Source organism: Balaenoptera ricei, chromosome 15 (assembly GCF_028023285.1).
Source record: "Balaenoptera ricei isolate mBalRic1 chromosome 15, mBalRic1.hap2, whole genome shotgun sequence".
Classification (NCBI taxonomy): Eukaryota; Metazoa; Chordata; class Mammalia; order Artiodactyla; family Balaenopteridae; genus Balaenoptera; species Balaenoptera ricei.
In genome coordinates, this window is record NC_082653.1 from 50,634,433 (window position 1) to 50,659,031 (window position 24,599).

At 63.2% G+C, this 24,599-nt stretch overlaps 4 protein-coding genes across 10 annotated transcripts in view; 2 read left to right on the forward strand and 2 right to left on the reverse strand.

Annotated features, from left to right (window-relative positions):
- Nucleotides 1–28: 28 nt before the first annotated feature.
- Nucleotides 29–10,713, reverse strand: RGS11 (regulator of G protein signaling 11). Of its 5 annotated transcripts, none has more exons than XM_059897724.1 (17): nucleotides 10,629–10,713; nucleotides 9,689–9,785; nucleotides 9,562–9,612; nucleotides 9,309–9,415; nucleotides 8,627–8,678; nucleotides 8,447–8,505; nucleotides 8,159–8,235; nucleotides 7,910–7,991; nucleotides 6,657–6,725; nucleotides 5,706–5,753; nucleotides 5,563–5,624; nucleotides 5,331–5,444; nucleotides 5,137–5,252; nucleotides 4,957–5,044; nucleotides 4,734–4,872; nucleotides 1,546–1,628; nucleotides 29–1,467 (listed from the first exon to the last, which is right to left on the reverse strand). In XM_059897724.1, exons 2-17 carry the CDS (start codon nucleotides 9,783–9,785, stop codon nucleotides 1,365–1,367), a joined length of 1,347 nt encoding a protein of 448 aa, XP_059753707.1. In that variant the 5' UTR covers nucleotides 10,629–10,713; the 3' UTR covers nucleotides 29–1,364. The 5 variants fall into 5 exon arrangements, with proteins under 5 accessions (XP_059753707.1, XP_059753706.1, XP_059753705.1 ...); XM_059897723.1 differs by lacking the exon at nucleotides 10,629–10,713 and adding an exon at nucleotides 10,153–10,225 and having other exon boundaries at nucleotides 5,706–5,729; XM_059897722.1 differs by lacking the exon at nucleotides 10,629–10,713 and adding an exon at nucleotides 10,153–10,225 and having other exon boundaries at nucleotides 5,706–5,735.
- A 1,920-nt stretch (nucleotides 10,714–12,633) lies between these two features.
- On the forward strand, nucleotides 12,634–15,104 carry ARHGDIG (Rho GDP dissociation inhibitor gamma). Its single transcript, XM_059895850.1, has 6 exons — nucleotides 12,634–12,753; nucleotides 13,796–13,975; nucleotides 14,052–14,135; nucleotides 14,388–14,464; nucleotides 14,545–14,608; nucleotides 14,704–15,104. The coding sequence occupies exons 1-6, from the start codon at nucleotides 12,681–12,683 to the stop codon at nucleotides 14,901–14,903; spliced, it is 678 nt and encodes a 225-aa protein (XP_059751833.1). The 5' UTR covers nucleotides 12,634–12,680; the 3' UTR covers nucleotides 14,904–15,104.
- A 31-nt stretch (nucleotides 15,105–15,135) lies between these two features.
- PDIA2 (protein disulfide isomerase family A member 2) lies at nucleotides 15,136–18,348 on the forward strand. Of its 2 annotated transcripts, XM_059895849.1 has the most exons (11): nucleotides 15,183–15,468; nucleotides 16,089–16,295; nucleotides 16,365–16,498; nucleotides 16,577–16,714; nucleotides 16,797–16,913; nucleotides 17,003–17,128; nucleotides 17,205–17,402; nucleotides 17,495–17,615; nucleotides 17,688–17,869; nucleotides 18,004–18,114; nucleotides 18,236–18,348. In XM_059895849.1, exons 1-11 carry the CDS (start codon nucleotides 15,258–15,260, stop codon nucleotides 18,275–18,277), a joined length of 1,587 nt encoding a protein of 528 aa, XP_059751832.1. In that variant the 5' UTR covers nucleotides 15,183–15,257; the 3' UTR covers nucleotides 18,278–18,348. The 2 variants fall into 2 exon arrangements, with proteins under 2 accessions (XP_059751831.1, XP_059751832.1); XM_059895848.1 differs by lacking the exon at nucleotides 18,236–18,348 and having other exon boundaries at nucleotides 15,136–15,468; nucleotides 18,004–18,225.
- Nucleotides 18,349–18,685: 337 nt separating this feature from the next.
- AXIN1 (axin 1) overlaps nucleotides 18,686–24,599 on the reverse strand; it is a 58,240-nt gene continuing 52,326 nt past the window's right edge. The window contains exons 8-11 of one of the 2 annotated variants that reach the window (XM_059896066.1): nucleotides 23,715–23,960; nucleotides 21,898–22,005; nucleotides 20,094–20,261; nucleotides 18,686–19,470 (exon numbers count right to left, since the gene is read on the reverse strand). In XM_059896066.1, coding sequence (XP_059752049.1) covers nucleotides 19,344–19,470; nucleotides 20,094–20,261; nucleotides 21,898–22,005; nucleotides 23,715–23,960 — 649 coding nt within the window. In that variant the 3' untranslated portion in view covers nucleotides 18,686–19,343. The remainder of the gene's footprint in view (nucleotides 19,471–20,093; nucleotides 20,262–21,897; nucleotides 22,006–23,714; nucleotides 23,961–24,599) is intronic. The other variant, XM_059896067.1, reaches the window with a different exon arrangement.

Sequence of the window (24,599 nt, forward strand, 5' to 3'; positions counted from 1 at the left end):
GGCAGGGGGCTTCAGTGAGATGAAGGTTTGGGTTACCAAAGTGATGGGGGCTGTCGTGGAGAACCCTGCAGGAATTTCCTGAAGGCACTTACGTGTGACAAGCCTGCTTCCAGAACCAGGTCTGTTTCTCCTTGCGAAGGCCTGGGAGGCAACAACAAGGCTGAGGTTGAGGGGTTGGATTCCCTGTCCCTGGAGAAGCCACCCGGGCCCAAGGGCCCAGGTCTGGGTCCACAGCGGTGGATGGAGGAGCCGGCTCTGGGCAGGGACCAGCCTTCAGGTTCCAGGACGATGTGCAGGAGTTCGGGGTCTGGGCTGCCCCGGAGACACCCTCACCGGTGCACCCTGGGCTTGTAAATAAAGCCCGCACTGTGCTCCCTGTCACTGTCATGTCTTAGGGCACAGCTGACCCTGGAGAGGCTGGGTTCAACACCAGACAGCCCCCTGGACTCTGTGCTCACTCTCCCCTGGAGGACTCGGGCATCCGTGTGCCGCCAGAGCACAAGCTCCCCACTGTCTCCCCAAGTCTGCAGCCTGAGCCCAGCCCCAGGCCTACAGACCCCACACAAGGGATCCTCCACCCACTGCCTCTGACACCTGAACTGCCCGTTGTCCTTCACCACCTCCCTCACCAGTGCATGCCTCACCCACATGCCACACGTGCATGCACACCCACCACAAGCACACCCACCACGTGTGCACCCACCACGATTTGGACCACAGCAGGACAGGCTCAGAGTGAGGACCCAAAGGTCTTTTATTTCTGCGCTGGGAGCGGGAGGGTGTGGGCAGCCCTGAGGGAGGGGTGGCGCTGCCCCAGCTGAGCCAGTCTGGCTGCACTCCCAAAGGAGCAGCTGAGTCTCGGGGGGCCCTCGGAGTGGAGACTCCCTGGTGTCTTTCCCCAGAGGCTCTGCCGCCCTGGCTGTGAACCAGGGCTGGCTGTTGGAGGAGCAACGATGCTGGAACCATCTCTGTCCAACACCGGGGAGAAGCCACAGCCTCGGGTGGCCACGGAGGCGGAGAGGCCACGGCCCAGTGGGAGCAGCACCTCCCCCTGCATTCCCACGCCCCCTGCTGGCGGCCACCTGACTATGAATGTTGCCCTGGGAGTCACCAGCGGGTGCGCTGCCATCTTGTCTCAGTCCAGGGCACCCCTGCCCTGGGAATCAGCCCCCAGAACAGCCCCTTCTGGGGGAGGGTGTGACAAGGGAAAAGGTGGAAGCCAGAGAGGTCGGTGCCCCCGTAAGGCCAGGCACTCGGGGCCCGAGGGGACTCCCGCGCCGGGGAGTCTCAGTGGCTGCAAGGACCCTGGGCAAGAGGAGTTGATGAGGGCAAGATGGCCCCCTTCTGCCCCTGCCCAGGCCCACCTAGGCCTCCCCGTCACCACCCGAGGGCTCCCCGGAGGCAGAGGCAGGAAGGAGAGCAGGGCTGGGGCTGGAATGGCGCGGCTTCCGCATGAACGGGAACACCCTGTGGAGAAGAAGGGGCCTGAGCGCAGGGCGCCGCCCCCGGCATCCCACCTGCCTCCCTGGGCACCACCTGGCTGACCGTCGCTTGGTCTCCGGGGGCACCACGGCCTCCGCCAGGAGGTCTTTGTACAAGTCCGACTTCAGGAACCTCGGGTAGGAGTCCTGCAACAGACAGCATCCGGGCCTGATCCCTTCCCACTCCTGGTCTCAGCCAGCACTGCCCAGGCTCCTCCAAGGGCGGGGCCCACAGTGGACTGGGCCGGAGCAGCCTCCCCAGACCAGCCCAAACCGGGTCGGACTCAGGGAGACCGGCCCCCAACCACGCAGGAGCCCGGTGCCCACACGGGGAGTGAACGTGGCGCCTCCTGCGACAGGGAACCGGTGTCACTGGTTCTCGCGGACCCACAGAGTGAAGCTGGGCACGTGGAGCGGGACAAAAGCAAGGTCGACAAAAACCACGGGATTCAATAAAGAGGGACGGTAATCTACGAACCCAGGTGCTTATGTTTTAAAAAGAAAAATACACATTTTAAATTGTTAACTTTTGGTGGAGGGGCAGGGGTATAAACAAGATTTAGTTGAATGTACTTTGTAGATTGGATTTTGAAACTGTGTAGATATTTTATGGGATTATAAAATAAATAAGCAACCCCCAAACACTGAAGGGGGACAAGTGAAGCTGGGCGTCCAGCGGGCGACACCACCCTAGCCACACGTAACCAAGCGTCCAAGGGGCATCTGAGGGGCTGTGGACAAAGGACCGAAAAAACAAACAGTAAACGACTCTCAGTCACTGTGAATGGTAGTGTCGTGCTGCTCAGTTGAGCTACTGAGTGAATCTCGAGAAAAAGCAAGTGAGTGATTAAGCTGGCCCCACTGAAAACCCAGATTTTCAGTAGGGGAATGAGGAGAGAGAGAGAGGCCAAAGAGGTTAAGGAAACTCTATAATCCTGATTCCGAATTAGAAGTATCAGTATGAACTCCTGGTATGTTTTATTTAAAACACGTATTTCCTGATTCTGTCCACTGAAAGGCCTGGGAACCATGACCACCCCTGGCGCTATGATGGGTCTGATGTGCAGGTCATGGTTTCTGAACACCACCCCCGAGGGAGGGCTGAGGGCCCGAGGAATGGCTGGCTCTAGGTCTGGAGTAGGACGGCCCCTTAGAAAGCTAGGAAGCACCATAGATTTCGGACACGTCACAGGACTCAAGAGCAATCAGCCGGAGAGGGGGACCTCTGCACATCCCTTTAGACAAGGACTGAAAGGGATTGAAACCCATCAAATATGGTCAAAATGTGAATTTACAATGGTATTAAAAGCATCCCAACCTCACTGACTACCCTTGGCAGACACCAGGGGTCCAACTGCTTATTTTGAAAAATGGTAATTAAAAAGGAATCAAGGGACTTCCCTGGTGGTCCAGTGGTAAAGAATCTGCCTTCCAATGCAGGGGACACAAGTTTGATCCCTGGTCAGGGAACTAGGATCCCACATGCAGCAGGGCATCTAAGCCCACGTGCCACAACTCCAGAGCCCATGCGCTCTGGAACCCGAGCGCCACAACTAGAGAAGAGAAAACCCACACGCCACAACTTGAGAGAAGCCCGCGTGCCACAACGAAGACCCGATGCAGCCAAAAAAATTAAGAAAATAAATATATATATATATTTTTTAAGTTTAAATTATTTATTTATTTATTTATGGCTGTGTTGGGTCTTCGTTTCTGTGCGAGGGCTTTCTCTAGTTGTGGCAAGCGGGGACCACTCTTCATCGCGGTGCGCGGGCCTCTCACTATCGCGGCCTCTCCCGTTGCGGAGCACAGGCTCCAGACGCGCAGGCTCAGTAATTGTGGCTCACGGGCCCAGTTGCTCCACGGCGTGTGGGATCTTCCCAGACCAGGGCTCGAACCCGTGTCCCCCGCATTAGCAGGCAGACTCCCAACCACTGTGCCACCAGGGAAGCCCGAAAACAAATATTTTTAAAAAATTATGTTTAGGACCTCCCTGGTGGTGCAGTGGTTAAGAATTCACCTGCCAGCACAGGGGACACGGGTTCAACCCCTGGTCCAGGAAGATCCCACATGCCGCGGAGCAACTAAGCCCGTGTGCCACAACTACTGAAGCCCACGCACCTAGAGCCCGTGCTCTGCAACAACAGAAGCCACCACAATGAGAAGCCCGCGCACCGCAACGAAGAGTAGCCCCCGCTCGCCGCAACTAGAGAAAGCCCGCGCACAGCAGCAACAGACCCCAACGCAGCCATAAATAAATAAATAAATAAATAAATATGTTTAAAGGAGGAATCAAGCCTCGGTCCTGCCTTTCCTCTATGATCGGTACCACTGGGCCAGCAACGAGCAGAGAGAGGAGGCGTCAGAACAGGGAGGCAGTGATCGGTTAGAACATCCCATACCCTCATGGAATCATGGATCTGGGCCAGACTGTCAAAGCTGCTTTCGCCACGAAAGAGAGAGCTGGACTGACATCCCTCCTGAGTGGAGAACACATCGGACACCACCTCTGAAGTAACTATTCCCGACCAAACCGAACCAACAACAACAAAACTGAAAACAATCTGATCAAGGAACACAGTGTCCACAGAAACTGGAGAAAGGAGGACGGATTCTCCCCTGGAGGCTCCAGAAGAAACCAGCCTGCTCTCACCCTGATCTCAGCCCCGAGACCCCATCAGGCTTCACCTCCACAGCACAGAGAATAAGCAGCAGCGGGAAACTAGCCTGAGGTCACGTGGGGAAGGGGACGCGACTGGCCACTCGAGGGCGTTGAGTAAATACTGTTGGTGTTTCCGGTGTGATGCTGGCCTCTGCAGCCACGTTGAAAGGGAAGCGGTGGCCGTGTCCTTTAAGGGAACTTCCTGCAATACCTACAGACAGGAAGTCTGGAAATGGCTTTAAAGTCGGGGGTGGAGTGTGTGGTAGGCCACTGGACAGGATGGACGGTGAGTCCGGATAGGCCCCGAGTTGACAGTTTGTGAAGGTGGGCTGGAGGTACGTGGGGATTCGTCATTTACTTTTTGTTCATATTTGACCTTTTCCACGTTAGAACACTTTACAACCACAGCTGGACAAGCCCTGCAGCCGCCCTGAGCCTCGGTTTGCTGCTCTGGAAAGCGCGGTGTGAGCTGCGGGACTAAGCTGGCAGGAGCCGCGGGGAGCAGGTGCGGACCAGCCTCTGAGCTGTGGCCACTGAAGCCACCTGACACCGGCTTGTGGGGGGAGGGGGGCGGAGGAGGAGGCGCCCACCTTCTTCATCAGCATGTAGATGTGCAGCTGGGCGTCGTCCAGCACATGGCGGTGCGGCCGGCCCAGGCCCACCAGCGTCCGCTCCATCGTCCGGCTGTCGATGTTGACCCAGCGGGCAGCACCGGGGGCCAGGAACTGCCTGGCATGGGAGAGGGGAGCCCCCGTGGGTCTGGGCCATTCGGGCTGGCCGCTGCCCGCCCCCCGCCCCCCCCGCGGCACTCACTGGTACACGGCGTCCACCAGGGCGGGGACCTGCGCCTGCCCTCCGTGGCGCAGCTCCTCACAGGCCTCCCAGAAGCTGAGGTTTTCGGCTGGGGGTCCGGGCACCGGGTCAGGCCCACCCAGGCTGGTGGAAACCTGGGGTGGGGGGCTCGAGCAGGGAGCAGGGGAGGGGGCTTCTCACCACTGAACTCTTTCCTGAGAAAGTCCATGAAATGGGCCCGTCCCACGGGGTCTTCCAAGAGTTCCCGGAAGCTGAAGGCCCACTGCTCCACACGGAGCCTTGTGGGCACGGCCGCGCTGGGGGAGGGGCGGGCGGATCAGGAGCACGAGGAAGGCAGGGGCACACCTGCAGCTCCTGGCCCACCCCGGGCTCACCTGGGTGCATTCATGGCCCAGTAGGTATCGTTGTCTGTGACCCAGGGGTTGCTGGGCAGGCACCCCGACATGATGGGGTCATGCGGCCCACGCTGGCTGCTAAATTTCAGGTACCTGGGGGTGGAGGGTGGTGCCAGGGCCAGTGCAGGGAGTGCTGTGGGGACGAGGGCGCTGCAGGAAGGGTCTGGGCTCTGGGCTGGGGGTCTCCAGCCACCACCCTCATCCCACTCACGCCTCAAGGCAGACGGAGGACTTCACCCGGGTCCTGCCCAGTGCCTTTCGTAAGCACTCGACCTAGGATGGGAGACCTGTGAGGGGGCCGGGGCTGGGAGCCACCAGCCCACGCCTCCCCTCCCTGCTGCCCCCAGGACCTACCTCCCGCCTGTAGAAATCCACGGTCTTGGTCTGGAAGGGGCCGGTGGGCTGCAGTTAGAAGGCAGGTCCCTATATGGACTGACATCCCACCCCTGCCCTGCCCTCCGGAGCCCTGGCCTCTAATGCAGGGGTCTGACTTTCCAGGACGCCTCCTGGGACCTCAAGTCTGGACGTTTCGGGGTGTTCACCAAGCCCTCAGGTGCTCAAAGTTGCCTTGAGTTTCCCCAACTGTCACTATTTCATGTTTTCAAATGTACTGAAAGGAGGGGCGGGCAGAGAGCACCCTCAGGATGCTTGTGATGCCAACCTTTCCTCTCAGCTATCTTTGCGTGACTTTGATGGAAATCACAAACCTATGACCGTGAACTATGATTTTGAAGTCAGGAAGATGTTTTCTCAGAAAAGTACTAGATGACTCTGCTCTATGTTTTGGGTGTCATGGGATCTGACCGAGGGCTCTGCTGCTACAAAGTTCGCACATGTGTCCTCGTCCAATTCCATCCAGTTTGGAGGCTATGGAGGCACATGGTTCATTCCGCCCTGGTCGCTTGGGCCCGTAGCCCTGCTCGCCACCCCTCCAAGTCCCCACAGACCCTGATGCTGCCCTGGCCTGGGGGAAGAGACCCCCTCCCCCCATAGGGTCTACTGTACTTACTTGCACCCAGGGCAGCAGGTGGGAGGTGAGAGAGAGCGAGAGTTAGCAGGGGGCTGGGAGTCGGGGCAGTGAGCTGGGGAGCAAAGCAGGAGACTTGGAGTGACTGAATCATGGGACATTTGGATGGACAAGTGGACAGGTGGGTGGGCAGCCCCCAAGCAGTCCCCTAGTGGTGGAGTGGGGGGGGTAAAGTGGCGGAGGGAGTGGAGGGGTTAAGGGAGGTGGGGGCACATGGAGCAGAGGGCACTGTGCAGGGGTGGGGAGTGGGCTGGGGGGTGTGCACGCAGGGTCCTCACCATCTGCACTCGCCCAGCAGTGCAGGAACCCCGCTGTGGACCTTGCTCCAGCACGCTGGGGACCCCGGGCTGCAGAGGGGGGATGAGATGAAGCGGGGGCACAGCTCAGGCAGGCTGCTGAGACCCTCCTAACCCCATACACTGAAGCTCTGCGCCCATGTCAGGCCCTAATGTGGAAACATGCTCAGGGGAACTCGGGACCTGTATGCTCTCTGCCCATCCCCACCCCAGGGCACCCTCCCTGTCTAGCCCACCCTGGTCCCCTCTCCAGCCCCTCACCCAGCTCCTGGCTCCTAAAGCGAAGTCTGTGACCTGCCCCCAAGCCCCCCGTTCTTCCTCGCCTCAGCCAAGCTCACCTCCGAGCTCCTGGCTGCTCAGGCCAGAACCCCAGCCCTACCTGAGACAACCCCTCTGGCCGCACCTCGTCCTGACCACCCCGCCCCCAGACACACATGCCTCACCGGAGGCCACGGGCGCCATTACTGGTGCCTCCACAGGACCACCGCCGGCCCTCAGCCCACTGCTCAGCCTTGGCCACGCCCACTCCACCCTCAACGCCGGAGACCCCGTGACCCTCAGGTGGAAGATTAAGGGTCATTTTCCCAGAGACACCACCCACACCTGATGAGGTAATCAGGCCCGTGGGTGCCTCTCTTTTTTTTTTTCATGGGGTTTTTCCCCCCGGAGCTTCTATTCATCTGCTGTGACTGCCCCTCACAGCACACATCTGTGTCTGCTGGTCTCTCCACTGCCCCACACAGTAGGGGGACCTCAACCCACCTGCCAGGCCCACGGATCTGGGTAAGGCCTGACCCCAGGCTAGCACCTCAGAAGCTCTTGGCCTGTGACCTCAGTCCCTCATGCTGCAGCTAAGCCCGCCCCCACTCACCTCCCCCTACCCCAAAGGCCTTCAGGTGCCCTCACTCACCTCCCCCCACCCCAAGGGCCTTCAGGTGTCCTCACTCGCCACCCCCGCCCAGGGCCTTCAGGTGCCCACATTCTGCTTCCTTAGACCCAGAGGGAAGCTGCTGTGTCCTAGTCTGTGGGTAGCGGCAGCTCAGGCCTGGCCTTGTGACCTCTGGGTTCTCGTGAACCACAGAAAAAGAACTTCCTGTCACCTGACAGGATCCCTAAAAGCATGTCCTTCCCAGGGGTCAGAAAGCAGGTCCTCCTCAGCAAGCACCTGAGGAGGCACACTGACCGATGGCAGGACTCCGCTGCTGTCCAAGGACCACCCCCCACAAGGGGCTCACCGGGGGCCTGTTCACCAGCCAGTACGTCTGCTCCTGGCATGCGATGACCAGCCTGTCCCCCTTCCTGCGCTGCTTAGCTGCCCTGGGGGGGTGGGTAGGCAGAGCTGGGGGGACACTGTGCCCACCACCTCACCCCCCACTTCAGGCCGAGGCCTGGGCAGGCAGCCAAGCCTGGGTGCGCTGTTGCTGGTCCCAGGGCTGCCAGTGCCCGGGCAGGGGGCGTGCGGGGCATGCAGGGCGTGGCCTCACCGCAGCTGCTCTCTCGCCTGCATCACTACCAGGTCCCACGTGTGGCTGATCTTCCTGTGCAGCTGGTCATAGTGCTCCTGCGGAGTGTTGAGGTCTCCAGTGGGAAACTCTCTCTGGTGCCCAGCTCTGGGGTGTGGACCCCCCACCTCCCCTCTGAGACCACCTAGGGTGTTTGTGCTTGTGTATCCACATCACTCTGGGGCCTGGGCTGTGTGCTCTAGGGCCACAAGTAGGGACTGGGTTCCTCTGGCTGGATTCAGCCTGGGAGGGGTGGCAAGGGTGTCCCACCTTTTCGTGGTCAACCAGGCCCCCCCGCTTTCGGATGTTCTTCTTGGCCAAGTAGATGGCTGGAAGGACAGGGCACAGGCTGCAGAGGAGCAACGTCAGCTCCCCCTCCCCTGTGGCATCACATCTGCAGCCACCAGTCCTGGGAGTTTGTCCCCGGCTAGCCCAACCCTCCTCACTCACCGTAGTCCAGCTCAGCGGCTGGCCACAGGGTGCTCATCCAGAAATAGGGCGTCTGGTGCAGTGCAAGGACAAAGGTATCTGTGACCTTCCGGGCCTTCCCCTCCCCAAGAGTCGTCCCCACCCTCTCAGCTCCCTTGGGAGGAGACTGGGCTGGCTGGGGGGTATCTTCCCACTGCCCCAAGGCTCAGCTGACCATCCACCATTCCCTCCACCTGGACCAAGCTGCACTTGGTTCACTGACTCTGGGCACCCTGCCCAGGCCCAGGAGGTAGTTGCAGTGCTGGGGGGTCGGGGACTGAGGGCAGGCCCTGCCGGGGTCCCTGGTGTGGCCAGGGAGAGCAGGAGGGGGGCTCCATCATGATTGAGGACGCACACTGAGGTGCAGGGATCCTGTCCTTAGGCCCCTTCTTCAGGGCTGCGGCCTAAGGACCCTGGCTAAGCTGCTGGAGTCCTCTGCAGGTACTACCCCTTATGGGGCCCTGCTAAAGGTCCCTCCCCTTAACTTGGCCTTTCCGTCACAGGGACGCTTCCAGTCCAGGCCTTTTGGGGAGGGGGCAGTGGACCACGAGATCTGTGGTGACATCACAGGTCCTGCTCCTGCCCCAGCCCCACCCCTTCCAGGAGTCCCCGCCAAGGGGCTGCCTGGTGGGATGGGTCCTACCTGCTCCCAGTTGAGCCTGACCTGGAACCTATAGGGCGTTTCATCCAGCCGGAGCTCGAGGTGGCAGGGGTCTCGCAGTGGGTATAGGTAGCCATGCCGCACTAGGAGGGTGCCCAGGTGCAGGGCCTCTGGGGAGCAAGGTGGTGAATTCTTAGTGGGGAGAGCCGAGCCGGGTCCCCCAGCACAGTGGGCTTGGCCCCAGCCCTCGGCCATCAGCACAGCGACCCCAGGGCCGGGTATGGGGCGCAGGAAGAGCAGCGGGCTGACCCCTTACCCTCCTCTGTGATGCAGTACTTCTGGATCAACCACTCCATGACGTCGTTGCCTGCATAGCAGAGACTGGGGTAGGGGGAGGCCGAGGCAGGGCCGGCACCCCCATCCCCGCCCCTGCAGCACCTCACCAGTCACTGCGTGTGGAATGACGGTGACGAGCAGGCGCTGGCTCCGCATCTTCACGCCCTGGTCGGGGTCCTGCATACTCACGACCATCCGCTCCATCTGGGCAAAGGAGGTTGAGGGCCTGTGGTGACCTCCTCCCCCACCCCCAGATCCAGATGCCCCCGAACAGCCCGGGATGCGCCGGATCAGTGTGCTTGAAGGAGATTAACGCTCACTGATGGTGGGATTTCAGGCCGTGGCTGACCGAGGAGGCGAGGGGGGGCGCGAGCTAGCGGCGACCCCAACCCCGGGGTCTCCGCCGCCCCACCCCGCTCACACAGTGCCATCGCCCCAGACCCGCGTCCACACTCGCGCGCTCGCGTAGTGTCCACACTCGCGTGCACCCGCACTCACTCCTCTCCTGCCCCTCCCGGCCTCGCGTGTCGGGAAATCGGGGGTGGGGGGCGGGCGGGACCCCGGCACCCACCTTGCTCAGATGCGGCCTCTGCGCGCGGCGGTGCGCGCCGTGGGGCGCGGGGCCGGCGGCCATGGCTGAGGCAGGCCCAGCGGGGCGAGGGTGTCCGGCCGCCCCGCCCCGCCCCTCCCCTCCCCTCCCCTCCCGGGCCGCCGCCCCGCCCGCGAGTTAACCCGCAGCCGCGGGGTCTGGGGTCTGGGGACGCGCGTTCGACCATCCACCTCGAGCAGGCTCCCTCACGTCACGAGAAGCCGAGGCCCGTGCCCGCGGGGGCTTGCCTGGAGCTTCGAGAGGGGGCTTGGACCCACCCGGACAGCGTGGGGGGGAATCAGCCTCCGCTGGGACGGCGGTGGGGGAGGCTCAGAGGTGGGGTGGGAACTCAGGGAAAGGATGGGGACTCAGAAAAGGGGAGAGGGGACTTGTGGGGAAGGAGGGCTGGGGTGGAGGACAACTGTTTAGGGTCACTGTAACCCCTCCCCCATACCCACCTCCTGTGTGGCGCCCCAGGATATGGGCGACCAGCGCTGCAGGGGCTGTAAGGTCTGGGTGAGGGGTCGAGCTGCCCTAGGAGTGTGTCCCTGCAACTGTGACACTGTCCCTGACGCATGCAGGTGCTACCGGGCTGGTATGACACCGTGTGGCTGCGTAGGTGTGCTGGGCGGGGGCCCTTGAGGCCTGGGGGAATACGGCAGGCAGCTCACTTCCCCTCTGCTGCACTGATGATGCCTGGGGCACCAGTTGGGGAACAGACAGAGACCCCACCCGGGTTACCCCGAAACTGTGGGAGACTGTGGGAAGGGGCTTTACCGGGAGAGAAGATCTCAACACCTGCCCCCCAAGATTCGTGGGCAGCCTCTGGGCTCAGGGCCCAGCCTGGCCGTTTCTCTCCCTCCTCCAACAGCTTGGCCACCCACACCCCTTTTGTTGGGGCCATTTTAAAGTGGTGCAAACAGGTCTATTTCTGATTTTTAGGTGCTCTGGGCAGGGCAGGATGTCGGGCAGAGCCTCCGACATGGCCATCTGAACCCATTTCCACTGCAGGCAAAGCCGTGTCCAGGCTGAGCTGGGGCAGGGGTACTGGAGGGGGGTTCTACCCTTCCCGGGTGCCATTCTCCCTTACATGCCAGTGAAATTCTCTCACCCAGCCCCACCCACACAGGTGGGGTCAGGCTGGCCCCAGGCCTGGCTGTCCTCTCTGCATGGATGGGCTTCCAGAGAGGCTGAAGGCCCCCAGAGGCCAGAGTTGTCCCCAGCCTGGGGACAAGTGGCTTCCCTGACCACCCCAGGGAAGGGGCAGCAGGATGTGACCCTAGAAGGGCTGGGCTCCGGCTGGGGAGATCCTGCCTTGGAAAGACCGTGGGCAGGTGCAGCTCCAAGGGGGCAGTCCCTGCCCTAGCCCACGTGCCTCCCGCACCCACGGCCTGCTGGCCTCCTTCTCAGATGGGGAGGGGGCTCCTTTGGGCCAGGGCAGATCTGATCCCTGGGTGTCCTCAGAAATGGGGGGCGGAGGGGTGTAAGGAAGCAGGGGGACTCTAGCTGGTGTTCTGCCTCCCCCTCCGCTTTGACCCAGCTGTCCCCAGCCTCAGGTCCAGCTCACCCCTGCCCCTGCCCTGCTGACCCCCATCTACCTGTCACAAGGTCTGTTTAGGCATCAAGACCGGAGGCCCCTTCTGTGCGCCCCTCTCAGCACTCCACCACCCTTTTCTGTTTCGGATCAGTGTCCTTTTCTCCCCAAGGACGGGGGCCTCTGAGCACAGAGCATACAAAGACCCCTCCACCCGCTGCCACGCTCACACAGCCCAGTCAATAAACACTGGAATAATGGCTGTGTCTCCAGACTGCACCTCACTGTGTGTGGGGACCCCGGGCCCTGTGTGTGTGGACACTGGCCCCTCCGTGCTGATGCCTGTGAACCTCTGGGGTGCGGGGCCAGGAGGCTGTGCAGACACACACAACATCCCCCACCCCCCAAGGCTGGGCAGACTCCAGGAGTCCCCTCTGCCCAGACATAAATAAGCTCCAGCGGGGGTGGGAGTAGGGGGAGGGTGGGGGGCTGTCGGGCCCCAGGTGCGGCCTGCGCTGCCTGCAGGTAACGAGAGCCTGGGGACTTGGGGGGGGGGACGCACCTGCTCCACTCGCGCCCCCAGCCCCACCAGCCCCGCCCAGAGGGCTTCCCCGGAGACTCCCCAGACTCTGGGCGGCGCCGTGGGGTGGGGCAGCCCTGATGGCCAGAGCCGGGTGCAGGCGGGGTGGGATGCTGGGACCGTGACCGCGGCGGCTGTGCGGGGTCCGAGTGCGCCCGCGGCGGGGACGACCGGGTGCCGGCGCCAAGCGGGCGACACGCGCGTCTCTGCGGGGCTGCGCGGGGTCCGCGGAGCGGCTGGGGGCGCGCGGCGCGGGCGCGGCGCTGGGCGCGGGGGGCGCTCCCGGCCGGGATGAGCTCACCGCAGTCGCGCCGGGGCTGAGCGCCGAGCCGGGCGGCGGCGGGGCGGGCGGCGGCTCCTCGGCGGCTCGGCGGCGGGGCCGGGCCGCGGGCCACCATGCTGGGCCTGGACGCGTGTGAGCTGGGGGCGCAGCTGCTGGAGCTGCTCCGGCTGGCGCTGTGCGCCCGAGGTGAGCGGGCCTGGCTAGGGCCAGGGCGGCCACGTGGGCGGGGGGCTCAGCCCGGGGCGGGGCGGCTTCTCCCCCGCGGAAACTTTGGGGGCGCTCGTGGGGACCTCGCGGCGGGGGTGGGGGGCTTCGTCCAGGCCACTCATGGGGCAAGGGGTCAAGAGTGGGCGAGTCTGTGAAGCCAGGGTGGCAGGGGGACCCTCTCCCCGTGGGAGCCTGCCCCTGAGGTCCCATCTCCCTTGGGTGGGGCTGGGGCTCCTTCAGGGAGGGTGTGGATCCCGGGAAAGACTGGAGCGCAGTGGGCAGGGACTCGGAAAGACCCTGCCCCAAGGCACCATGGGAGCTTCTCCTAGGACTGTGGGAAGGGCTCAGAAAGACCCCTGCGTTAAGGCGCCAGGGGAAGGGGCCTAGCTGACTGGGTCTGGAGGCACCTGGGGAGGTGGCCTCAGAGCATAAGCTGAGGGGTTTAGAGACAACCACCCCTACCCTTCAGGAGCATTATGGGGAGGAACTCCCAAGACTGTGGGGAGGCATTCAGGGAACGCAGTCCCTGAGCAAGGTGGTGGGGACCCTGAGAGGTGTCCGAGAGCCTTATGGGACTATGGGAAGAGGCCTAGGGCACTGGGGACCCTGGAGAGCAGCGAAAAAGCAGAGCCTCTGCTCTAGAGAAGACCTCAGTAGTCACCACTCCGTAATGGTGGACCCTATCCCTTGGGGCTGTTCCCCATTTGGGATCTTCCTTCCCCCTACAGTCAGGGAGGGGCCTGGGATGAATGGCTGGGCCAGGAGGATGCAGCTGGAGCCTCCAGGGATCACCTGCCTCCATCTCTTGGGAGCCTTCTCCACTCCCCAGGCCCTTCCCGAAGAGTCTGGGTTTGGGCGCTGCTCTGCATCTTCTCTGCCCACCCCTCTCCCAGAGCCCTCACCGGACTCCTGTTAAGTTCCTTCCTTTGGGCAGTGGGAGGTCCAGCTGGCCAGACGGCAGGCTCCAGCAAATGCCAGCTCAGCTGGCAGCAGCTGCTCACACACCCTCCCCAACCCCCAGTCCTCCTGACTGACAAGGAGAAGGGGCAGCTGCCGCCAGATGAGGTGCTGGATGAGGCCGTGCCGGAGTACCGGGCCCCGGGGAGGAAGAGCCTCCTGGAGATCCAGCAGCTGGACCCGGACGACGAGAGCCTGGTCAAGTACAAGCGGGTGCTGCTGGGGCCTGAGCCGCCTGTCGTGGGTATGCCCACGCCCTGGGCTGGGGGGGGAGGGTGGGTTAGGGTTAGGGCACCTGTACACTTCTGGTTTCTCTTCAGACCCAAGCCTGCCCAACGTGCAGGTGACCAGCCTGACACTGATGTCTGAGCAGGCCCCAGGGCCCATCACCATGGACCTCACAGGTAACTCCCAGGATGCCTGGTGCGACCCTGAGCCCCAGGTAGGGACCTCACAGGTAACCCCCTCCGCAAAATACAAACTGATCTTTGGGGTAGAGACCTGGGCTCGTTGCCATGGACCTCTTAGGACCCCCCCCATGCCCAATTCCAAGTACTCAGACCTAGACCTCACAGGTACGGGCCCCCCATGGGGGCTCCTGGGGCAGGGTCTCAGCCATCACAGGAGTTCACACTTAGCTGCACTTTCCCTAACAGGGGAGTTGGCTGCGCTGAAAAACCAGGTGTTTGTCCTGAAGGAGGGTGTTGATTACAAAGTGAAGATTACCTTCAAGGTGAGGGAGCTGTCACGGAGGACACCAGCCAGCCACAGGTCCAGCCCCCCAGGTTCCCCCTAACACCCTCTGTCCCTCAGGTCAATAAGGAGATCGTCAGTGGCCTCAAGTGTCTGCATCACACCTACCGCCAGGGCCTGCGAGGTGAGGGCCGCGTGGAGGGGGCAGCCCAGGGGGAAGGCTCGGGGTGGGGGCCAGTGGGGCAGAGGGCAGCCCCTGACGCCCTCGCCCTCCCCCAGTGGACAAAGCCGTCTACATGGTGGGCAGCTATGGTCCGAGCGCCCAGGAGTACGAGTTTGTGACTCCGTTGGAGGAGGCGCCCCGGGGCGCGCTGGTGCGGGGTGCCTACGTGGTCACGTCCTTCTTCACCGATGACGACAGGACCCCCCACCTGTCCTGGGAGTGGGGCCTCCACATCTGCCAGGACTGGGAGAGCTGAGCGCCCCCTGCCCCAGGGCTGTGTTCCCACTTGCAGTCCTGGTCTCCCCCACCTCTGTCAGTCGCTGCAAGGGACCCCTGACCATTCCCCGGCCCCCTCAGTGGCCAGACCCCCCTGCCCTCTGTCCTGTCCCGGGATGCCCCCTCCCCAGGCCTGGCACTGTGCCCTGAACAGTCCTATTAAACGTTGCTCTGTCTCGGTGCCCTCGGTGTCGCCTGTCTGCCTCCCCGCCCCCGGGGTGGGGGGGCCTCCCAGCCTTATCTTCCCTGCAACCAGGCCTGTGTGCCACGTGGCGGCAGCTGCTTGGCCCCCCACCCCCTTATCTGCCCCCGCCCCGTGGGCCCCGGCACTGCCATGGACGGCCAGCTCCTGCCGGTGTTGCTGCTGCTGCTCGGGGCCTCAGGCCTGTGGGGACGGGGGCCAGGGCCCGAGGGTGCCTTGGAGGAGCCCCCTGAGGAGGAGCCCCCGGAGGAGGAGCCCCCGGAGGAGGATGGGATCTTGGTGCTGAGCCGGCAGACCCTTGGCCTGGCCTTGCGGGAGCACCCTGCCCTGCTGGTGGAGTTCTGTGAGTGCTTGGGGCCGGTGGGGCTGGGAGACCGCAGGGGCCACCTGGGGGGTTCTACCCCCCCATGCCAGGGCCACTCGCCCCCACCGTGCTCCTGGAGCTCCGTCAGAAGACACCCGAGGCACAGCCCTGGGGCTGAGCTGTGCCTGGGGGCCCAGCCTCACAGTGGTGAAGGGCACAGGTGCAGGGGAGACCCACGGTCATTGTCCTTCTACAAACTCTTCCGTAAAGGGCCAGCCAGCATTCAGGCTTGCACATTCTTCTGGGTTTTTACAAGCTTTTCACACATGACAGCCATTCTTAGCCGGCAGGCCTCACCAGGCAGGTGGCCGGGAGCCGGCCTCAGGGGTCGGCAATGGAAAATTCCTCCTAAATTCACTGTCAGGACAGTACTGGCCACTGCCTCCCCAAGCTGGGGGCCTTGAGGAGGCTGGTCTCCAGTGCTTGGGCTCCATGTGGCCAAGGCTCAGGCGGGCCCCTGATGAGGGAGGTGTGGACAGGACATGCTTGCTCCCTGCTGGACCTGACTGGCCCCAAGGTTGGCGAGCTCTGGCCGGGTGGGAGCAGGGGCTGCGACTGGGGCCATGGAGGCCTGGGGCGCTCATGGCCCTGTCCCCCAGACGCCCCATGGTGTGGGCACTGCAAGGCACTGGCCCCTGAGTACAGCAAGGCGGCTGCCCTGCTGGCAGCAGAGTCGGCCAAAGTCAGGCTGGCCAAGGTGGACGGGCCCGCAGAGCCAGAGTTGGCCGAGGAGTTTGCGGTGACAGAGTACCCCACGCTCAAGTTCTTCCGTGACGGGAACCACACGCACCCAGAGGAGTACACTGGTGCGGGGAGTGGGCATGGGCGGGTGGGCGGGTGGCAGGGCTGGCCCAGGCTGAGGGGAATCTCTGCAGGCCCCTGGGAGGCCGAGGGCATCGCTGAGTGGCTGAGGCGGCGGGTGGGGCCCAGTGCCACGCGGCTGGAGGATGAGGAGGGCGCCCGAGCGCTGATAGATGCCCGGGATGTGGTGGTCATTGGCTTCTTCCAGGTGAGCTGGTGGCACGGGGGCCGGGCCTGGGAGCAGGGTCTGTGAGGCCAGTTGGCCTCATAGGCTCGGGCCCCTTAGGACCTGCAGGACAAGGATGTGGCTACCTTCCTGGCCCTGGCCCAGGATGCCCTGGACGTGAGCTTTGGCCTCACCAACCAGCCTCAGCTCTTTCAGAAGTTCGGCCTCACCAAGGACACCGTGGTCCTCTTCAAAAAGGTGGGTCAGGCCCAGAGTCAGGGCGGAAGTGGGGGTCGGAGTCAGGGCGATGGCTCCTGCTGACCCACCCGGCATTGTCCAGTATGACGAGGGGCGGGCAGACTTCCCAGTGGATGAGGAGCTGGGCCTGGACCAGGGGGATCTGTCACACTTCCTCCTCACGCACAGCATGCACCTGGTCACGGAGTTCAACAGCCAGGTGAGTGGGGCCAGAGGGCAGGTGCGGGTCGGAGCGGAGGATGGGAGGCAAGCGCAGGAGTAGCCCACGAGCACCACTTGCCCCCGCAGACGTCCCATAAGATCTTTGCAGCCAGGATCCTTAACCACTTGCTGCTGTTCGTCAACCAGACGCTGGCCCCCCACCGGGAGCTGCTGGCGGGCTTCCGGGAGGCGGCTCCCAGCTTCCGGGGGCAGGTACTGGCTCGGCCCAGGGTGGGGGGTGGGGTGGTGGTGGGGAGGCGGGGCGCCCACGCGGACTCCCTGCTGGCAGGTGCTGTTTGTGGTGGTGGACGTGGGTGCCAACAACGACCACGTGCTCCAGTACTTCGGCCTCAAGGCCGAGGAGGCCCCCACCCTACGCTTCATCAACACTGAGACCACCAAGAAGTACATGCCTGCAGACAGGGGGCCAGTCACCGCCACCTCGGTTGCAGCCTTCTGCCGCGCAGTCCTGGGTGGGGAGGTCAAGGTCCGCTGCTGGACTGCCCAGTTGGGGGGCGGGGGTGCGAGCAGCGGCTCTTGGGAGAGACCCTCAATAAAGCACCTGGCCGGTTCTCCCAGCCTTATCACTTGAGCCAGGAGGTCCCCCCCGACTGGGACCAGCGGCCAGTCAAGACCCTCGTGGGCAAGAATTTCGAGCAGGTGGCTTTTGATGAAACCAAGAACGTGTTTATCAAGTTCTGTGAGTGAAGAGGGCAGTGGGCTGGTGGGCAGCAGGGACCCTGCAGGCTGCACTGATGCCCCCCTGTCCTAGATGCCCCATGGTGCACCCACTGCAAAGAGATGGCCCCAGCCTGGGAGGCACTGGCTGAGAAGTACAGGGACCACGAGGACATCGTCATCGCCGAGCTGGATGCCACGGCCAACGAGCTGGAGGCCCTCCCTGTGCACGGCTTCCCCACCCTCAAGTACTTCCCCGCGGGGCCCGGTCGGAAGGTGAGGCAGGACCCATCCTTGGTCTGGGCTCAGTCTAGGCTCTTCAGACCTCGGCTGGAGATGGGGCGTGGCCTCGGAGGGCTGGCCTTAGACCCCGGACAGTGTGTCCCCCAGACCTGCCCGTCCTTCCTCAGGTGATTGAATACAAAGGCACCAGGGACCTGGAGACCTTCTCCAAGTTTCTGGACAGCGGGGGTGAGCTGCCTGCAGAGGAGCCCACGGAGGTGCCCGGAGCCCCCTTCCCGGTGGGTGTCTCTGTCCCAAGGCTCCAGGTCTCTGGACGAGTCCTCTGGATGCATGGCTGTGACATGGGCTGGGATGGGCTGAGGGTGCAGCTTCCAGCTGAGTCTCTGTGACCCTTTCCAGGAGATGCCAGAAAACACAACGGAGCCCAAGGACGAGCTGTAGTTGCACCGCTGTCAGCGCCCACCCGGGGAGCCATGTCCCTTGGTGCCCATGGAAGCTGTGGGCTGTGAATAAAGAGCTCTGGTCCTGGACTGTGTGTGTGGTTCCTAAGCAAGGCAGGCACCCTGGCCCTTGGTTTGGGCCCAATCTCAGCCTCCTGGGTCCTTCATATCTTGGATGGAAGATGGGTCTGAGGCTCCACTGGGGCAGGAAGGGGGAGCATGGCATTGCTGCTGGCTTCCGGCCCACTCTCTCTCCCAAGCTCTGCTAGCGTTGCTCCATGGCCCCCCCTCCCCGCCACGGAGGCTGGCCTGACTTCCTTTGGTGGCTGGGAGACAGGGCACACATCCCAGGAGCCAGCCGAGGGGCATTCCCACCAGCCACGTTGGACAGGTGCAGTCCACAGCCAGGGAAGATTCAAAAATGTTTTTATTTCATTATTATCCAAGTACCTTTGAAAAGATAATTGTACAAGTCAGCGCATGAAAAACGGGCTTGGGGCAGCCCCTCCCCGCTGGCCCAGGCCTGAGAAATGTACATATTTACATGGGCCCTTAGGAGGGAGGGGCCCGGGACCCGCTGAGCCCACGCTTGGGCCTCGGTGCTCCGTCGCCGGGTCCACACAGTGAGGCAAGAGACAAGCTGTGTTGAAGGCACTCGGTGACATGTACAATGGACAGAGGCCCCATGGGGCCCCCTGCACCCCGGCTCTGGGACAGGCCTGACCACGGCAGGCCATGGCGGGCGAGTCCCAGAAGGAGAAGCAGAGCCTGTGGGGTGAGCGCCAGGGGCGTCCGCGGTTAGCAGCAGGGGGCCGTGGGGGAGGGTCTCAAGGTGGCCCCATGGTGGGCTCCCTGCTGGGTGGGCTCTTGAGTGTCCTGCAGAGGAGTGGGTGGAAGCCTGTGGGACCCCAGAGGGACCCCCACCCTCCTGGACAGAGATGGACCAAAGGGGTGGCGACTGTGAGGCGGGCAGCATCCGGCCTTCCGCCAGCAGCCGCGTGTCTGCCACACTCTCGCAACCCGGCACAGGCCCTCGTGGTGCGCAGCGCGGAGGCCAGGCCCGCCGGTCAGTCCACCTTCTCCACCTTGCCGATGACCTTCTCCTCGAAGACGGGCAGCACGGCCCCGTCCTCGCGCACCTCCTCGAACACCACGCCGCATTCGAACTCGTCGCTCACCTTCTTGAAGTAGTATCTGCGGGCGGGAGGGGCGGTGAGGGTGGCAGCGTCCGGCAGTTTGGCGGCCGCCCCCGACACCTCCTGCAGGGCACGCGAGCCGGTTCTGCCCGGTGCCTGAGTGCCGGTGCTGGACACGTGCGGTGACCACATGCGGGGTCCCTGCCCCGGCCTCTAGGTGCTGTGGGGGAGGAGTGGGTGGGCGTGGGGTTTCTGTCCTCTCCACTGGGCTAAAGCACCTGCACTCAGCCCAGGCCCCCTCCAGGGGCCACAGCAAACCACCCAGGCAGGCCCACCGTGGGCTGACCCCAGCCGAGACCCCATGGGCCCCACCCGACCTACAGAGCCCGATGAGGAGCCTGCAGGGGCTGGTCTCAGGCCGGCAGGGCAGCCCAGGGCAGACCTGCGGAGGATGGTTAGGAGGCTGAGATGAGGCCGACTCAGGTCACACCAGCATGGGGACCAACAGACCCTCCAGACCCCTTGCTCGGCCTGGAGCCCTCAGCCACCTGAGACCACCCATACCCCATCCGTCGCGGGGCTCACGCTGACAGCCCATGGCCAGACAGGTGGAGGCAAGGACTCAGCAAGGCGCGAGCACACAGCACTGTCTCCTGAGCGGACCCCACCCCTGCCTCTCACCTGTAGTTGCCTTTCTTGGTCAGCAGCTCCTTGAACTGGCCCAGGGTGACTGCACGGCCCCTCACCAGGGTCCGGTAGGGGATGGGCTCCCCACAGAAATAGTAGGCCACGACGATGCTGTCGCACGACTGGGCACTCCCACCGCCTGCCTTCCTCTGCGATTTTGTCCTGGGGAACGGAGAAGCAGCGGTGACTGCTGGGCCCCAGGCCCCCCAGTAAATGACAGAGCAGGGCCTGCAGGGTGGGCTGCGCCACGCTCAGAAGTGCCACACATCCACAGGCCCTGATGCCCGCCCCACCCACATAGCCACGTCCAGCCCCGGGGGGGGGCTCATCCCGCGTGGCGCCTCAGCCCAGGTTTCCAGTCCTGCGCCAGCCACGTGCCCTGACCCACGCGGACAGCAGCTCGTTGCCTGCCCACCAATTGTCCGACCAGCGCCTTGGCCTGCCCACCACCCACTGCGAGGCCCTGGTCTCACTGTGGCTTGAGCTGCCTGGCGGGCAGCACCCACTACCCAGACCACGTGAAGTTGGGCGAGCAGGCTTCTCAGAGCCGGAACCCACAGCGGATGCCTCTGCTGGGCTGCATGAGACAGCCAGGCCACGGGACCCGCCACAGCCCCCGCCTTGAGGCTGGGCTAAACTGTTCGTGTCCTAGTAAGGCCTACAGCCCCAAACTTCAGAAACACCTAAGGCCAGGGACTGGACGAACAGAACTGTGACGGATCCTGACATGGATCTGCCTCATGGCAGAGAGCTTGTCACAAGACCATAGGCAGCAGCCAGCCACACTTCCAGAGAGGGCTGAGGCCAGCAGCGCCTCCTGCCCAGGCTCAGGCAGCACCCGTCTCCTCTAGCGTCCGGTCCTGTGACCGCTCCAGAGCTGCGCAGGTGGAGCCTGGCACAGCCCTTGCCCTGGCCAGCTGGGCACGTCAGTGTCACGTCAGGAAGACCACCTGAGCTCACAGCAGGCTCTACTCTCCCCGGGGACCCCCCTGCCCCGGTGCTCCAGGGCACAGAGCAGGTGGTCACCTCAGCTGTGTGGCCATCCACTGCCTGAGCCAGGCTCCCAGCGCCCACTTCCCTTCCCTCAGTCCTGCGACCTCAAGCCCAGGCTGTCCTGGGAGCCCAGCTGGGGTTCCTGTGGGGTCCATTCTCTACAGAAGGGACGCCGAGTCCCTGCTTCTCCAGGGGCCACTGGAGGAGTGACCTATGGGGAGGTCGTGAGCCCCTCAGGACACTCAGCCGGGTGTGATGATGTACTGTCTGGGGTCAGCCCGGCAAGGCTGAGGTGGGGGTCCCTTCCTTCTTCTCTGTCTTGAGCAGAAGTGCAGGAACAGGGTGGCCAGCACTGTCTACATACGGCTCTTGGCTCCCCAGCGCCCAGCCTGGCCCGCGTATGCCCAGGGAGCCGACCCGCAGGTGCCTGTGGTCCACGTGAGAACAGAGCCCGCTTGCTGTGCACAAGCGCCCGGGGCTGACGCTTCCGGTCAGCAGCGCCAGGGGAGTCAGGGCTGCACCGACCGCATCAAGCCAGGCAGGTCGCTGACCAGCTAGTCCCAAGGCCTGGTGGGGACATGAGGCCAGAGTGTGGGAGGCGAGTGGACCTCCTCTCTGGCCTGTTGGTCACTTGTCACCACGTGGACGGTCAGCGGTTCCTTTGACAGAGATACACTTGCAGACCCAACTCTTCAGGTGCAGTGCCTGAGCTCCCATCGCGGGCACAGCTGCGCCACTGTAGCACCTGGCCGGAGGCACGGTACGGCTGGGCGGTACCGGGAAGGCCCGGGGGGAGCGCACGTACTCTGTCTCGGAGAGCTCCAGGTCGGACACCGCTGGCACCACGCTCAGCACGGGCGTGCACGCTGGCCTGACACAGGAGCGCCCCCGCTGGATGACCTCCTGCACATACCTAGGGAACAACGGCGTCAGTGAGCCGCGTGGGCCTGGGCAGGGCCTCCAGCAGCGGTTGGCGGTGACCACAGGAGACCAGCGGGCAGACGGAGCAGGGGCTCCCAAGACGCTCTGTCACCACAGACAAGGCTCCCACTGTGTGCAGCCGACAGGACACCAAAGCCCTCCTTGGGTTGTGGAGCAGAGCAGGAGGATCAGGGCTCCATCAGGATGAGTTGAGAGGCCAACGCTGCTTCCATCCATCCAGGTTTCCCAGACCCTCATCTGGGCAGAGCCTCGGGCACCGGGAACATGCTGGGGTCCTGTCACTTCGTGCACACTCAGAGGAGCCTTCGCCTTCCGAGAGGAGCTGCCCTGGCCTCCTCCCTGGGGTGCAGCTCTTCCTACTCAGCACTCGACACAGACCCGGGCTCTGGAGCGCGGCCACTGCTCTGTCTGAAGGGGACTCGCTGCCCGGCAGCTCCTCTCCCAGTGGCCTTCCACCCCGGGGGCGATGCTCTGTGGCCCCGACACGACTTCTACTTTCATCGGCCTGGGTGGAGGTCACCCCACAAGGAGGGCCCAGCTCTCTGGTCTGTAGCCGTTTACAAAAGGCCCACGTGCCCTAGACTGACCACCGTGGAGGTGCCAGAGCTGCCCATGTGGCTCAGCTCAGCATCACCAGCCAGACAGGACGTGCCGCTGGGCAGGGCCTGTGAGTACTCACGGGAAGAACAGACAGTGGGCAGCAAGGACGATGGGCCAGGAAGCCCCTGCAGGGGGTCCTCAGGGCAGGGAGGGTGTCCACACGCCCCGGCCCCCACGGTGGCCCCGCTGCTGCCCCACTGGCCTCCAGCTCACAGGCTAGCACCAGGGAGGCCGCCTGCACAGCCTGCTCCCTGGCTCTACGCTGAAGAATGAGATCACAGGGTGTGAGACAGCTAGGCGTAAACATGGTCACCTTCAGTGACCCGGGGGACACATGCGGGCTTCCAGCTATGCCCGAGACGGACGCTGGGCAGGGTCTGCACCCTGACGCCAGCTTCCCCAGAGCAGCACGGACCCAAACACGGTGAGGCCAGACCCCAGATGCCCAGCTGACCGAGGGCAATGGGAGCCAGTAACATCCAAGGAAAACAGTGGCTGCAGTTTGATGACCACACTCCCCAGCTTTCCAGGCCCCTCAGAGACCCTGATCCACCTGGGAATCCTGATGGGTCAGCAGGCCCGGGAAAGTGACCTCAAAGGCCCAGCTGCAAGGGTCCAGCCTGGAGGGACAACCTGTCCCCCACAAAAGGGAGGCCTTCCTGCCCCCCTGGGGCCACCCTGGCCCTGAAGGCCAAGGAGGGCACAGTGAGGAGGGCTGTGGAGCTGGGGTCTTTCCAGAAGAGTTTACACCCGCGCACATCTCAGCACCGACATCCTGCCTGCACGTGACATCAGGGCTCCCCTCCGTGTAGCTGTGAACCACATGTTTTGGGCCCCCTTCGTGGAGGCAGCTGGGAGCCCACAGGACCGCCTCCTCCTGGCTCAGCCAGCACAGCAGCCAATGGTCATCTGACTGTGACCTCCAGCAGTCCCAAGGTGAGGGCGAGTGAGCGCATGCGCAGGGCAGTTGAGACACAGGAAGGGCTCCCCCTCCCTCCCCAAAGGGACAGTGTGATGACCACCTGCCCTCCCAGCACTTGGCCACACAGCAGGCGGCCCTGCTCTCCCGAGGTCCCGTACCTCTGCCTCGAGGGCGCCTTGCTGGCCCTCTTCTCCTCCTCCTCCAGGCGCCGGCGGGCCTCCTCCAGCTGCGTCAGAGGGTTGGGGGCCGGGTTGGGCGGCATCGTGGGGTCCTGGATGAAGAGATGCGAGGGCTGCACGGAGGTCCGGAGCTGGGCGCTGACCCAGGGGTGCACGGCCCCGGGGCGCTCGATGGACAAGGGCCGGGAGCTCTCGTGGGCCTGCTGCTTTTTTGCCCCGGACGACCTGTGGGGCCAGAGAACAAGGTGAGCAGCGCCCACGCCCCCCACGGACCCCTGCACCTCGAACGTACAGTCCTTCCTGGAAACTTGTGTATTGAAATATAAATCACGTCCTATGTGAATACTTTTTTTTTCTGCTTCCCCACGAAAACTTCTTTTAAAGAAAAGTTTTCAGTGTTATTGAAAAGTATTTTGATATTAAAATAAGTGCTCTTTGTGAAAAACCTGAAACAGTCAGGAAATTCAAAGAAAAAATAAATGTAATTCAGCAACAGCCACTCTCGGTATAGTCAGTGTATTTCCTTCTCCATTAAAAACACTTGACACAGGGACTTCCCTGGTGGCGCAGTGGTTAGGAATCCACCTGCCAATGCAGGGTACATGGGTTCGAGCCCTGGTCCAGGAAGATCCCACATGCCGTGGAGCAACTAAGCCCACGCGCCACAACTACTGAAGCCCGCGTGTCCTAGAGCCCGTGCTCCACAAGAGAAGCCTATGGCAACAAGAAGCCCGCGCACCGTAACAAAGAGTAGCCCCCGCTCGCCGCAACTAGAGAAAGCCTCTGCGCAGCAACGAAGCACCAATGCAGCCCAATATAAATAAGTTAAAAAGAAAAACAAAAATACTTGACGTAATTAGCATA